At 36.9% G+C, this 13,467-nt stretch overlaps 1 protein-coding gene across 5 annotated transcripts in view; it reads right to left on the bottom strand.

Annotated features, from left to right (window-relative positions):
* Positions 1-3,551: 3,551 nt before the first annotated feature.
* Positions 3,552-13,467, bottom strand: part of ITGB8 (integrin subunit beta 8) — a 48,461-nt gene continuing 38,545 nt past the window's right edge. For 3 of the 5 annotated variants that reach the window (XM_030230456.2, XM_030230443.2, XM_050971709.1), the window contains 4 exons: positions 12,514-12,617; positions 11,250-11,413; positions 3,907-4,032; positions 3,552-3,666 (listed from right to left, as the gene is read on the bottom strand). In XM_030230456.2, coding sequence (XP_030086316.1) covers positions 3,580-3,666; positions 3,907-4,032; positions 11,250-11,413; positions 12,514-12,617 — 481 coding nt within the window. In that variant the 3' untranslated portion in view covers positions 3,552-3,579. Of the gene's footprint in view, positions 4,033-5,514; positions 11,157-11,249; positions 11,414-12,513; positions 12,618-13,467 lie in introns of those variants that run through there. The other 2 variants (XM_050971708.1, XM_030230450.2) reach the window with 2 other exon arrangements.

Genomic DNA, 13,467 nt, shown 5'->3' with positions numbered 1-13,467 from the left:
CCAAGTGCTGCCTTCAAAACCAGAGGAAGCTCTTCTTCAAGCAGCAGTTCCAGACTTGGTGGCTGACTCTTTTTTCTTTTAAGTTTTTTTTGGAAAGTAAGCTCAATGGCCCATACCTGAAAGTGAGGGTTACTGATTTACCAAAGGAATGAGATGTAGGAAATGCTGAAAAATGACTTGAGGCTAGGGTACCTCATGGAAGTAATACACAGTTGGAGTGTGCTTATGCTTCCCATGGCAGCTTGGCTCCACTGCTGGAGACAGACACATCATGCTAGATGGACTCCAGGTTTGAAAAAAAAACCTGGTTATTCTCATGGAGAACTGATATAAAAAGTAAGGACTCTTGTTGGAAGATGGTTCTGGTGCTCTGAGAGCACTTGTCACTTCCGTATTGCTAAGTTAAGGGGGGCACAGCATCATTCTTCTTCCTTGTGAATGCTTTAAATTAATCCTATTTTTATGGCCTCTAGGGAGACACCAGGGGGAAATAAAGTATCTAAAAATATCATTCCAAGGGGGATCTCAAAAATACAGGAATAAAAGAGAGTTCTTCAAGAAAGTCCCTCACATCATAACCCATAGAATTAGCAAAATCTCAGGTATGTTATACTGCTGACTTCAGGGCAGCTGTGTATAAATTGACTACACATTTTATAACCCATAAAACTTCAATAGCCCAGGTGCTGTAATCATATAAAAATTACAATACTGTCCTCTTTGCCAAAGCTAGCTGAAGAATAGCAATTCCCTTATTTCATTAGTTCAAAGGACAATTGCAGACTTTGCTGGCAAGCACTTGCATTGATCTAAGGAAGAAGCAGGAAACAAGCACTGACCAAGTAAGGGAGTAAAATTTGGCAAGGTAAAAACACTTGAATTCCATAGGAATAAGGGCACCAAATGTATCAAATCACTTAAATAATAGCATTTAGACTGGGTAATGCACTTTAATTTGAGATATTTCAAGTGATGCTGACAGACATTTGTTAATTTTCCTTCCCCACATAAAAAAAAAAAAAAAAAAAGAAAAGAAGGAAAAAATAGTAACTGAGTATAATCACACACTTCATAAAAAGTCAACTAATTAGGCAAGCAAAGTTCTTGGTTAGTACAGGAAATAACAATAAATTATGCATTGCATTATATTCAGATAGTTTAAGTCCAAACTACCTTTTTTTTTTTTTTGGTGGATAAAAAGGGGGAAAATAGAAAACATAAGAATACTCCACAGTATTTGCTAGCAGAAATTCTTGGTGATCCAAGAGACAACATCAGCTAAGGCAGTAAATAAAGCTTTTTGTGTTTTGGATACCAAACAAGCTCTGTCAAAAAGGTTGTGTTTTTTTAAAAGAAGGAATATAACATATTACATTGACATTCCTAAACTACTATATATCTGATATCAAAGGCAATCTTATGGATTTGATATTTAAAGCTGCTCAGCATGTTCACTTCTAACAGTCTTCAACTGAACCACAAGGGCCCAGCAATTTCACAGAAGTGAACCTTGGACAAAACTGTTGAAACCAGAGTTTGTTTGGTTTTGGGTCTGGAAATTAATCTACTTGGTTTTCATTTTAGACAGCATGAAACACTTTCAGTCTGTCACACAATAATAAATCTTCCTTCTGAGAATAACACTTTTTGGATTTGCAAAATGATCTGACACATTATCTTTTCTTTCTTTGGGCCAAATGATTATTTCTTTTTTAAAAAAATCAAAGGCATGAGGAAAAACTTCTTCTTTCAAAGGCATGAGATAAAAACTGGCAAAGGAATAATTAATTTATTATTTTTGACATTGTGATTAGGACCTATTTGTGAACCAAAACTCCCTGGGTAAGCTGCTGTGTCCATCTTCGATGTTTTAGGTTTAATGTGCTAGGCAGCAGCCAAAAAGGATAAAAGCACAAAGAATAAATAAAGACACCAGGGAAAACTTCAAGTCACAGTTTCCACATGATAGCAGCTAGCCATTAACAGAAACAGGAATTTTAAAAGGTAGACCCTGCTATGCATATGAAGCTAGGGGAGGAATCCCATTTCAAGCATATACAAAAAAGTGTGTGAAACTATGCCTGCATATAGACTTAGCAATCAGAGATGGACTTCTTGGTGCTGAGGCAAAGTTAATTTGGATGGAGTATGCAGACAGACACATAAACATACAGAAACACACACACACACAAAGTTATACAGAAAGAAATACAAATGAAAAAAAAATTGTTATCAGAATGGCGGTATTAGAAGAGAAATATGATGTCTCTGGGCTTTGTATGTTGCAAACACCCTGCAGAAGCTGTGATTGAAAGCTTACAGTAGGAGAAATCCTGTGGGTATCTGTGGGCTGGCTAGTACACCAAGAAATAGCCCCAGCTTCTTAACTCTGGAAAGGAGCAGGGGAATGGAACTGCACTGACCAAGTTGAGAGATGCTCTGTTTAGCTTTGCACCACAGACTTTAACTTGTTCTTTTCTGCCCAAAAGCAAAAACATTTTCCTCATCAGCTGTTTTCTGATGAAGCCCTCTGATCCTGTGTCTGCAATTTTCAAAGACGACACTGGTAGAGCTCAATTTAGATATAGAGAGATACACAAGAAGAGGAGAAAAGAAGCTGAGAAAGCCAGGAAGTATTTATTTTAGCTGTTGTAGTTTTTTTCCCCCACAGGAACCTGGGTGCAGCTGAAAAATGATTCAAGGAAAGAAGCCAACCATAAACACTCCTAAAGACAAGGACAATCTAGAGAACAACATGATTAAGTTGTGTAGGTCTTTGAGATTCCTACTTTGTCTAGAGAAGACTAAAGTAAGAGTGTGTCCAAAAATTTTATGAAAAACCCATGCAGTGTCATGTCCCCAGTCTCCTCAGCAGGTCACACATCTCACAGCCCCTGAGATGCTTTCAGAATACCTGTGGTAAGGGGATGGTCAAAGCCCAAAAAATCAGAAGGGGGTTTGTGAGAAAGGCTTCTCCTGTGAGCAGTTTTGAAGCAGAGAAACACCACTCAGAAACAGGTTCTGAGCTCTCTACATTGCTCAGACATAAACAAGAGGCTTAGGATGAGGCTTAGAGCCCCAAAAGGGGGACTTGGCAAGCTGCGGAGCTGAAAGAAATACATCACAAGTACTGATTTCAATAAGCATATGTGACATAACTTGGCATTATTAGGCTTTTGCGGTTAAAAATTTAGTTTTATCTGCTTGCATACACATCATCTTTATTAAACAGTAACTGTCCTTCATGAATCATGAAGTTCAAGGCCAAGAAAATAATCAGAGACCGTGCTATACTCTGTGCTGAGGAGACAGAATGGTTTGCAAAAAATAAGGAAAATTCTGCTTTCTGCCACCCACCACAGTTTCCCTGGAATGAGGAACCAGATGATAATGTTGGGGCTTCTTGAGTACTAATAAATCAGACTGTCAGCCTACTTTATATGAATTCTGTATAGTCCAACCCAACTTCGACCACTCCAACACTCCCAAACAGAAGATGAGCTGCCAGAAGCACTGACAGCACCTGTGCTCTAATCACAGCTTCAGACCACTTGAGTTTCTGTAAAACTAGATTTTTATTTACTTTATATGATACATTAAACTACTTGGTTTTAAACCCAGGGTAGCAGGAATGTATTTCCAAGGTTCTTGTCTTTGTTGCAGTACCTGAAAGCAAAAGAAACCACCCACTTGTCAGATAAACTCCTTACTAGTCAAAATCAGTCTGTTAACAAAGTTTTTGTTCTTAATTCTAATCATCATCTTTTGGTTGTCATCAGGCATATTCAGATACTCACTCAAACCAACTCTCCCTAATGCCATTCTCTCTGAATATTGGATCAAATTCTGCAGCTACCATGAAAGGAATCATGCAGGCTGAGAAATTCTGTAATAGAATACACCTACATGACTGGTGTCATAAAAGTGGCTGAAATCAGGATGTCTTTCCTCCTCCAGCTTTAGAGGCTGTAATTTAGGTTTCTTTTCTCTTTGGAGAGTCTGGGCAGCAAGCCTTTTCCTTGGCAATGGCATCTGCAAGAAAATAGCACTTGCGTTAGGTTAGAGACACATTTAGGTCCTGCTGTACTCTTGCTGACCACTGTGTGTATGTGGGTAAAAATTGTCTAAATACAATGCCAGTCACCCTGTTGTGACCAGGATATTTAAAGGTATATAAGCATGAATACTGGATTACAAAACACAGGAAAGAAAAGAAGAAGAAAGATTTTATACAGAGCACTTACCATCATTTCATAACATACAGGATATGCCAACACTGCTTGGTGCCAGGATCACTGGCTGTGGGAGACTTAAGTAGTTAACAAAACCTCAGCTTCAAGCTACTCCCAAATGGCAAAATGGAGGCCTACAGCTCTGGCTCAAGTTATACTCTTGAATTCTACATCTGAAATTCAGATCTAGGTTTATGTTTACTCTGAGTAATGATAATATGAATGTTTTTCCAATAAAGAGCTTTCAAGGAAAAGGTGTATTTCTGTTTATAGGACTTGCTGCTCCTGCTTGCTCTGGGTGTCAGTGAAGGTTGATTATGGCATCTGTGAAAGGAAATTTTCAGACATAGTCTCACCATGCATATATTAAGATGATGTTCCTTGCTTTGATAAAAGAAGCAAAAAAGATTTACAGATTTTCCCTGAGATAATTTTTTTTCTTCCAGTTTTGACTTTTTCTTAGTGTTTCTCTTTTGTTGGATATTAAGCTACATGATGATTGAGAACACATCCAGTTGTCACTTGATTCTCTCTCACTCCTAAAGCAAAAACTGGATTATGTTAGCAGCATGGATGGCCAGTTTTACCAGTGATGTTTGGCAGGTGTCTTAGTGCCACAGATGTCTCTTACTGAGGCATCATGGCAAATTTTAATTATCTAAATCATTTTAAAGAGCAATTTTGTGCCACTGTGCAAAGCAAATGCTGTGACATATTCTGCACATGGAGAGAATGAGAGAATCTTCCCCTCCATGACATATTTTCACCAGTACTCGTGAAGTGACCCAAGTGTGCAGTGAGTGGCAGAGATGAGGCATCTGCAGAGATTTACCCATTCCCAAAAATCTAGCTCCTCTACCACCTAACAGAGCAAGGGAAAAGAGAGGCTATCACAACCACTTATCAATCTAGAGATTGTATTTACACAGGAAGTATCTTGTCTTCTGCAAACTACTAGCACCTCCTGGTGCTTTCAGGTTTCAGATGGGTTGGGTAAGGTAAACCAGCTGCACCCCCAAACTGATAGTTTTTTGCTCCTTCCCATCTTCTCAAAATTCATCCTGAATGTGCATCTACTCATTTGCCTACATCTGATAAACAAAGTATTCTTTGTATTTTATCTCCTTGGACACGGTGTTGTTCAATTTTAAAATAACCACAATCATATTTTCCCTTTGCAGATATCAGTACACCTCAGTAAATGTGCTTTATACTTTTAAAAGCAGATTAACACCTCTTTCTTGTCCCAGATATATTTAATATCAAAAATATGAAAAATCCATAAGGATTAAATATTGATTTTATTTTTTAGAGAGCAAGTACAATGATGTTGCATTAAAATAATGCTATGTCATAGCTGTTACAGCTCTGATAGAAAAATAAACATCTCAATATGCTACAGTGTAACTCATTAATAAATACCACAATAAAAGTTAGTAGTCAACTGAAATTAATAAAACAGCTATAAAAGTATACTATTTTAAATAATAAAATATCCAATATATTTCCAGATGAACAAAAGTAGTGATTTAAAAGTATCATTCAAAATGTAAAATAAGCAGTAAGAAGTTATCAAATTTAAAACCTCTTCCCTTACTAACATTCTCTATGCATAAAATCTAGACACACATTATTTATCTCTCTATATTTATTTTTTACAAAAGGTAGTATATGTTAAATAGAAAGTTTAAAACTGTAGTAGTATTAATAGCTGTCACACAATCGCTAAGTAAGACATTTTAAAGTTGCATTATTTTTGAAGCAGTAGTAGGTAAGAGTGAAGATGTCAGCACAGTGAATTCATCCAATACTAATGCCTCTGCAAAAGACTCATTTTTAAGCATCTCCCTTCAAGATATTATGGAAATAGCTGAAATATGATATAGGTATTTAATAGCTGAAATATGATACAGGATGAAATGTTAGAATTTGGACAGAAGTAATTATTTTAAAAAATGCCACATACTTTTTTTTTTAATAGTACCTTTTTTTAAAGCATGTTCAGAAAAGGAAACAAAGAGAACATGAAATTCAGACCAGCAGAAAGCTTAAGAATCTAGAAATTTAAGGTTTTTTCTTCCCCCCCCACAACCCCCCCAGGCAGGCCAACCATTCTGACCTGGCTTGTTCTCAGTGGGCTAGCTTGCCCACTGATCTGGCATGCTATAAATATGCATTCCCACTGGTTAACTTTAACCTTTTTCCCGCCTCTCCATGAATTTCAGTTCTCTGTAAGAACCAACAGACACCTGTGCATCAGAGCAGTCTCAAGATCAGAAATAAAAATTAGTGTTTTTCTTAAGTATTGCTTCTTTTCTGCTTTCCCCTCTGCTGCAAAACAGTGGCCAGGACATTGTCACCAGGCGTCACTCCCAGTCGGGACAGAGTAGGAGTCACCCAGCACCAACTCAGCACAAATGCCTCTGGGAGAAGTGCCCTTTACAGCCACTGCTTACATTCCTTAAGGCTGGCTGCTGGAGATCCAGGGGCTGGTGGGAAGTCAACGGGCAGGTGCCCAAACGCTCCCCAGGAGCTTTAATGGAGGTCTGCAGCATACATGTTTACAGGCTGTCCCTTGCTGGGTTGTGTGCAGGCATTTTTGATGAATAAAGATGCAAAAGGCCTGCAGCCTTAGGGTTCAGATTGCACACAATGCAGTCCCAGTCTGGGGCCAAGTGCCTGCGATGCAAACCTCAGGCACCACCACTGCCAAGCCAACCCACTCTGAAAAGGCTTCCTGCCCTGACAAAAGGTGAAGCGAGATCTCAGAGCACCATTTCTGCAGGGATGCTGTGGGGAGCCCCAGCACTGTCCCTACTGAAGTCTCCACACAGGCAGCCATACCCTGGCATGTCTCTGCCCTGGGCATCACCAGACTCTATGTCTAGTTTAGGATGGAGGGTTGCTTGAAGCTGTTACACACATTTACTCCATGGTTTGCAAAACATGCACACTAGGCAGGAAATAAATATTATATATTATCAGATTGGGAAAATAATATTTTTCCATTGCAGTCAGAAGAATGCTTTACATAGCAGGTTTTCATGACATCATAGAGAGGAAAAAATAAATCCAGTTGTAAATAATAGCTAAAATGTAAACTATGCCCATACGAACATCCTTCCTTTTTAAGGTTCATTTTTAACGTCCTTGCAAATGTAAGGAATTTCAGCTGGGCACAATGAAAATTCCTTGCATACCATGTGCACGTTTTCTGGATGAAACAGCTATTTTCCCACACAATCTGCAGCAATCTTATTAGTGTAGCCATGATGCTTGGAAAGAACTATTTCACAGCATTTCTTCATTTTATAGTACTCAAAAAAATCTGAAGTTAAATACATTTTAATTACACAAACAAGCAATTTCTGAAGTGTCAGACAAATAACAGGTCAAAGGTTAAAAAAGGGGACTAGTATTTGGAAAGTATACATATGGATTTTAACAGTAACAAATATGCTGTGAAAAGTCATGCACATGCTTCATTTGTGGGACCAAATCTAAAAACAATTCCCCAAACCAATGATGAGATGCAGCAGGATCTGCTGGTATATTTTTGGATATAAGCACTCAGTAGAATTATTTGACTTCTTTCGAAATTTTTTTTTTGAAAAAGCCCAGTATAAGAAATGTTATTTGAGAACTTTGGAACACTCTGTTCTAAGGTTAGTTATTTTTCCCCCTATTTTTATGAACATCTTTGACGTACAATACATTGAAAACTAATATGAAGTAATTTGTCTTTAATATCTCCCATATTAAGCACTATAGGAAGCACAGTCCTTCTGCAATCACTGAAGAAATTCCTGTGAATTAAAGGCTGCTTTCTCATTTAAGGTCATGTGCTGAGGGAACACAGCTCCCTAAATAGTGAGGCTTTTGTTGAGCTATTCATCTCCTGCAGCAGCTCTTCTGAAAAACATGGTCAAAGGCAGAGGGAAACAAGTACCAAGCAAAGCCAGAGTTTCTCATGGATAGATTCCATCCCTAGAAACAAAGCCTCCTCCCAAGAATCCTGCTCTGTATAAGCTCCCCACGGGCCTTCTAAAAGCCTTGACCTGTCACATTAGCAGCAGCTTATTCTCTTTCACCAGCCTCTTCCACAATACAGCAAAACCATGAGGGAGATGCAAGAAAGCCTTTTTCTTTTTTTTTTCCTTTTCCTTTTTTTTTTGTTATTTATATACATTTTTTTAAATCTCAGGACAGCATGCTGTTTACAGTGCAATTTGTCCTGTGAGCCCGCTCTTTTTGATCAGAGCATTTTAAACATTCAGGCAGGTGTCTGATAAGGAAATACTGGCCATGCCCCTTCACAGGCAGCAGTCCAATGCCAAGTGCTACAGAAGAAAAGCAGTAGCAGCATGATGTGATGTGTCTGGAAGATGGGTATTACAGCTTCTTGGTGGAAGAAAGCTCAAGTCTTTCTTCCACCAAGAACCCAGTTCCATTATCCCTTACCCACAAAAATGAACTCCCTCTAACAGTGAAAAGTAATTTCTAAAGAAAAAAATATATTTATCAGTTCAGTAAATGCTTTAGTACATGCTTTAAAGGCCAGTATGGGGTGAAAATAGATTCTGAAGAATCTTTTTTTTTAAGGGTTTATCACACTGTTTAAAGAACATAATTTACCTATTTTTTACATACTTAGATATTCTCCACTACGCATTTTTAAAATTTAAGTTAAATAGACAAGCAGAGATTGTTTCCCACTCACAAATAGCCATGAATTGTGACAAGGGTAAGAGCAGGTAAACCTTTATCAATCTTTTATCTTTATCCCACCAAAACCAGTTGTTTGAAATATTTTAATTTACATAGGAGGAAAATGGTCCTATACATTTTAAAAGAAAATGAGAGTTTAAGGTGTCTTTGGTAGACTACAGAATTAATCTCTAACTAAGGTTCTACAATTAAGCTAACACTAAAGTCAGGGTCAGTGTAAAGAAACACTCTTTTTGTTAAATGAGATAATTTTACCTGTGTGGTAGAAAACTCAGGACCTACTTCAGAGACTGCTTTAAAAACATTTAATAGTCCAATTTACACATTTTTTAAAAAAACAATCCCTAAGCTTTTATGACTAATGAAAGGCCCATTGTCTGTGTATTATTTTTCTCAATCCCACTTGATCTACTACCCAAGAAACTTAACACTTATAAAACACTCACCATTTTTCTACACCCCGCCTTCCTTTCAATCCTCACAGTCCTCAGGTTTCAGTGGGAATTTATAGAAGAAATACAGAATAGGAAATACAAGTAATTTCTAAAGACAGCACATAAGGAAGTCCTGCTTTGTTTCTGTAACTCTTATCTATGACAAATAGTATTTAGTACTAGTAATAAATGTTGGTGAAATTATACACTGTCTTCTGAGATGATTTTTCTTTTTGCCAGCCAGGTTTTAGTGCATTAGAGATTGATCAGATTTTCTTAGGGTTTCAGCAGCATAGAGTTAGTAAATCAGACTGACACTTCCAACAAGCATATAACAATAACATGTGTTCTACCACTCTAGCTGGTTTCAGGGATAAAAAAAAGATGCTTCTGCTTGATTTTGTAGCTTCCATTCTGCTCTCAGATAAGCTTATATTGGTCCCGCCATGTTTGGAAGAGTTTTGCACATTTCTGAAGACAGACTCTGATCCATATTTATAAAGCCAACTAATGTGTTTGGAGAAAAAGACTCTTATTTTCCTCACTTTCTTCTAGTCTGTAGGTTCTTTTCTCCATTACACACTGGACACACTTCTCAATGCACAGTCACAAAAACTGAAGTGGTTACAAAAATCCTAGAAAACCTAATCTCATCAACTAATTTACATAGAGAAAAAGAGCACATGTAGAATCAGACTTATGCCTGACATCATATAAAAAGATCCAAGTCCTTATTTGGCAAAACACTGACATGTAGCTAGCAAACCAAACACAGCTCTGGTGTAATTTATCTATTTGCAATGGATTTGATGCTGTTGACTCTAAAGGCGTAGTCTGCTGGCAGTGATCATCATGTAGACTATGCTGTTGGGTAAAGGAACTCTCATTTTCTGTAGGCACTCAGTTTCCAAACACCTTAAATTTTGTATAAAATGGGGGCATTATATTAAAACAAATAAAAAAGCTTAAAATGACTCTTTATCACATATAAATGACATCATCCATACAAAAAAACCCTATAAAATATATAATTTACCTGTGTGCGCATGCATATGTGTACATATACACATACAACATACACCTACACCAGGAACTAAACACTCATTTAACCCCATCATTTTTATGAGGAAAAGATAAGAGGAATAAGCAGACAAATTAGTGGAATCTGTCAACTGAGAGAACTATAAAAGTACCATTTACTCTATTAAAGAGCATTTTAATAGTTTCATCTATTGCTATAATATACAGCAATGTTAATACTTCAGTCACAGCTTTTGTCCATTCCCACAGAGCACATCAGTACTAGCTACATGTAGAGTGAGATCAGTGCTTTGTCAGACCAGTTTGTATCTACATTCTAGGCCACAACTAAATAAATTAGAATATGCTAAAGTGCTACATCAACACTAATGTTTCTGAACAGTAGTAACGCACATTTCTCTTTCAAAAAATTTAAAAAAATACAGCAGCTATAGTTCCAAACATAATCACATAATGTGAATATGTTTACATGTCACTTTGTTACAGTATTCAACAAAATGCACAACACAAAACCATATGGCAACAGTCAAGACTCCCACAGAGTAAAAAAGGTAATTTCTTAAAAGTCGAGCATGATGGAAATAGACATTTGCAGTCTTCAGAATTCACACTTGAAAGTTTCGTTTAATCGCAACTTGCTGATGTCGATATTTATTTCCTCTGGTTTGTCACGTCTGTATGTTACTGTTCTTGTACAAACTGTAGGCAAAAACATCTTATCCTTGAAGGAGAAGATACAATTTTTATCAGCAATTAGCTAACTTTTATATGCAAGAAAAAGATTACTGAAGATGATGGCTCTGAAATCAATTACCTTCTTTGTCGTAGATACTCTGTAATCAGATGCAGATTTAACTTTATTGCTACTCCCCTGCAGAATGATCTGCCTGATGATAAGGACAACAAGCAACCCGATCAGAAAGGTAACTATAAAGATTATGGAAAAGACTCTAAAGTAGTTTCGTCCAGAGAAACAATCTGCAATGAAAGGAAAACACATGGGTAAAGCCTAATATATGGAACAGGAACATCCCTCCAACACAGGCATATCCACCACTGCTTAGTAATGCTGCACAAATGTAATACAAGCCTGATAAAAATTAAGGGAAAATAAATAAAGGGAAATTAAGAGGAAAAGTTATCATATGCAAGCTTTTAAAGTTGGGCAGTATCAAGAAAGGCAATTCAAATCAAGATCCATGGTAGAAAAACAGTGAAACAATTATTCCTTTAATCTACAGAATTCAGGCTTCATTGTATTGCCCACCATAAATTCTCTGTAGACCAGTGAGTTTATAGCTGAAGGAGAGAGGATGAAATATTAGAGATGTTTGGCACTGAGAGAATTTAATCTTCACAAGACAACAGTGAAGATCACAGGTAAAATTTGAAAGAAAATGTGTTTTATTGAATCCTTGTCCAGTGCTCTCCTTACTGGTAGACTAATACAGTAAGCTTTCCTTAATACTAAAGTCATAAAAAAAGTATTCACAATTAGTTTTCTCATTGATGAACTGTAATATAAAAGAATTTATATATATATGTTAAGGTTTAACAAAAGGTAACCATTTACCTGCATTTTAATTGCTGCACGGAGTGATTAAACTTCGTGAGATTTTATTTAAAAAGATTTTGTTCTTCCACAGACCTCATAACTGCAGTTTTTTATACTTGAAAGGAGCTTTTAAACATTACTGAATTTGAGGTAAGCATTCTACTTCTTTCTTTCCTGTTTCTGGTAATGTCAAATACTATAAGCATGGTCAAAGTAATAAAATATACAGATGCCATAACAAATTTTTATAAATATTTCTTTAAGCATTGCTCAGGCAGGATTCATCATTATTAGACGTGACTTCTCGAGGAGCTGGGAAAACTGAACTTAGCAATGCTTGACAATCTTATTTCCTGTTATTATTTATCTTTTACTTTCCCTAAAGCTATGAATGATTTTTCTCTTTTTCCTGCTTTCTTTTTTTGTTATTGCAATAATGTGATATACTTCTGAAAGACATTCTAACACTGGCAGATTCAATAACTAACTCTCTTATTAAAATTACCTAGAAAATGCCACTTACCTGAAGTATTATCAATATAATGCAGTAGGTAAGTGCATGAGGTTGTGCACTGGTCAAGTATGACTTGAGATGCATTATTAGAATGATAGCACTGCACACAGTTCCTGTAAAATAAAAATTATAATTGAAAACCTGTCTTTCTCTGCATTCCCCTTTAAGAGATTGTATCAACAGGCTGACGTATTGCTTGCACATAATGCTTTCCTGTTGTTAGTAAAAACATTGCGACATTTATTTATTTTTTTCTGAAATGTGATGCCTCTCTCAGTATTTTATCCCCCTGATGCTTCTCAGAACCAACTAGTCAGAAGCTGCAAACTAAAACATGTCTTTGGCTCTGAGCCACCTTCACCCAATCCTTGCTCTGCCTTTTGTGATGCAATGGTGTAGCTAAGGCCCAGCTTTCTTCAGCTTTCAGCCTCCACTTTCTAGTCTTTCCTTACCTATCAATCTCATTCAGATGCATGCTGGAATTGAAGAAGTAGGTAGGTAGAGGAAACACAGTTTTGTCAATAATTTTTGGGTCTTATGTTAAGACAAAGCCAAATAAGTCTGCACTTCTGGGCAGTTTAGAGAGAGAGCACAACAAGTGGGAGACAATGTCCTCAGTCTTACTGTCTTCACTGTATAGCCCTGAAGGAGACAGATGCCACAAGAGATCCCTAAAAAAGCCCTAACTGAATTTTTAATGAAGGTATGCCATCTTCTAAATTTATTAAAGGCACACATTTCACAGTGACTTTGAACAAATGTAAGCCAGAAAGGTTAAGACCAGTTAAGTGCATTTTATCTAGTGAAATCTTAGCAGCAACCTTTCCAGATGTGGCCAAGCTTGGTTCTCCAGCATTTTCACCAGATGAGATATAATTGAAATAAATACAAATAAACAATGATTCTGTTTTGAGCACAATTACCTTTACAATGAAAGGCTGATCTTTCACCCTCTGCACCAAG

The sequence above is a fragment of the Serinus canaria genome, chromosome 2 (assembly GCF_022539315.1).
Source record: "Serinus canaria isolate serCan28SL12 chromosome 2, serCan2020, whole genome shotgun sequence".
Classification (NCBI taxonomy): Eukaryota; Metazoa; Chordata; class Aves; order Passeriformes; family Fringillidae; genus Serinus; species Serinus canaria.
The sequence above is the reverse complement of the archived record's forward strand: the minus strand, read 5'-3'. Positions and strand labels throughout refer to the sequence as shown.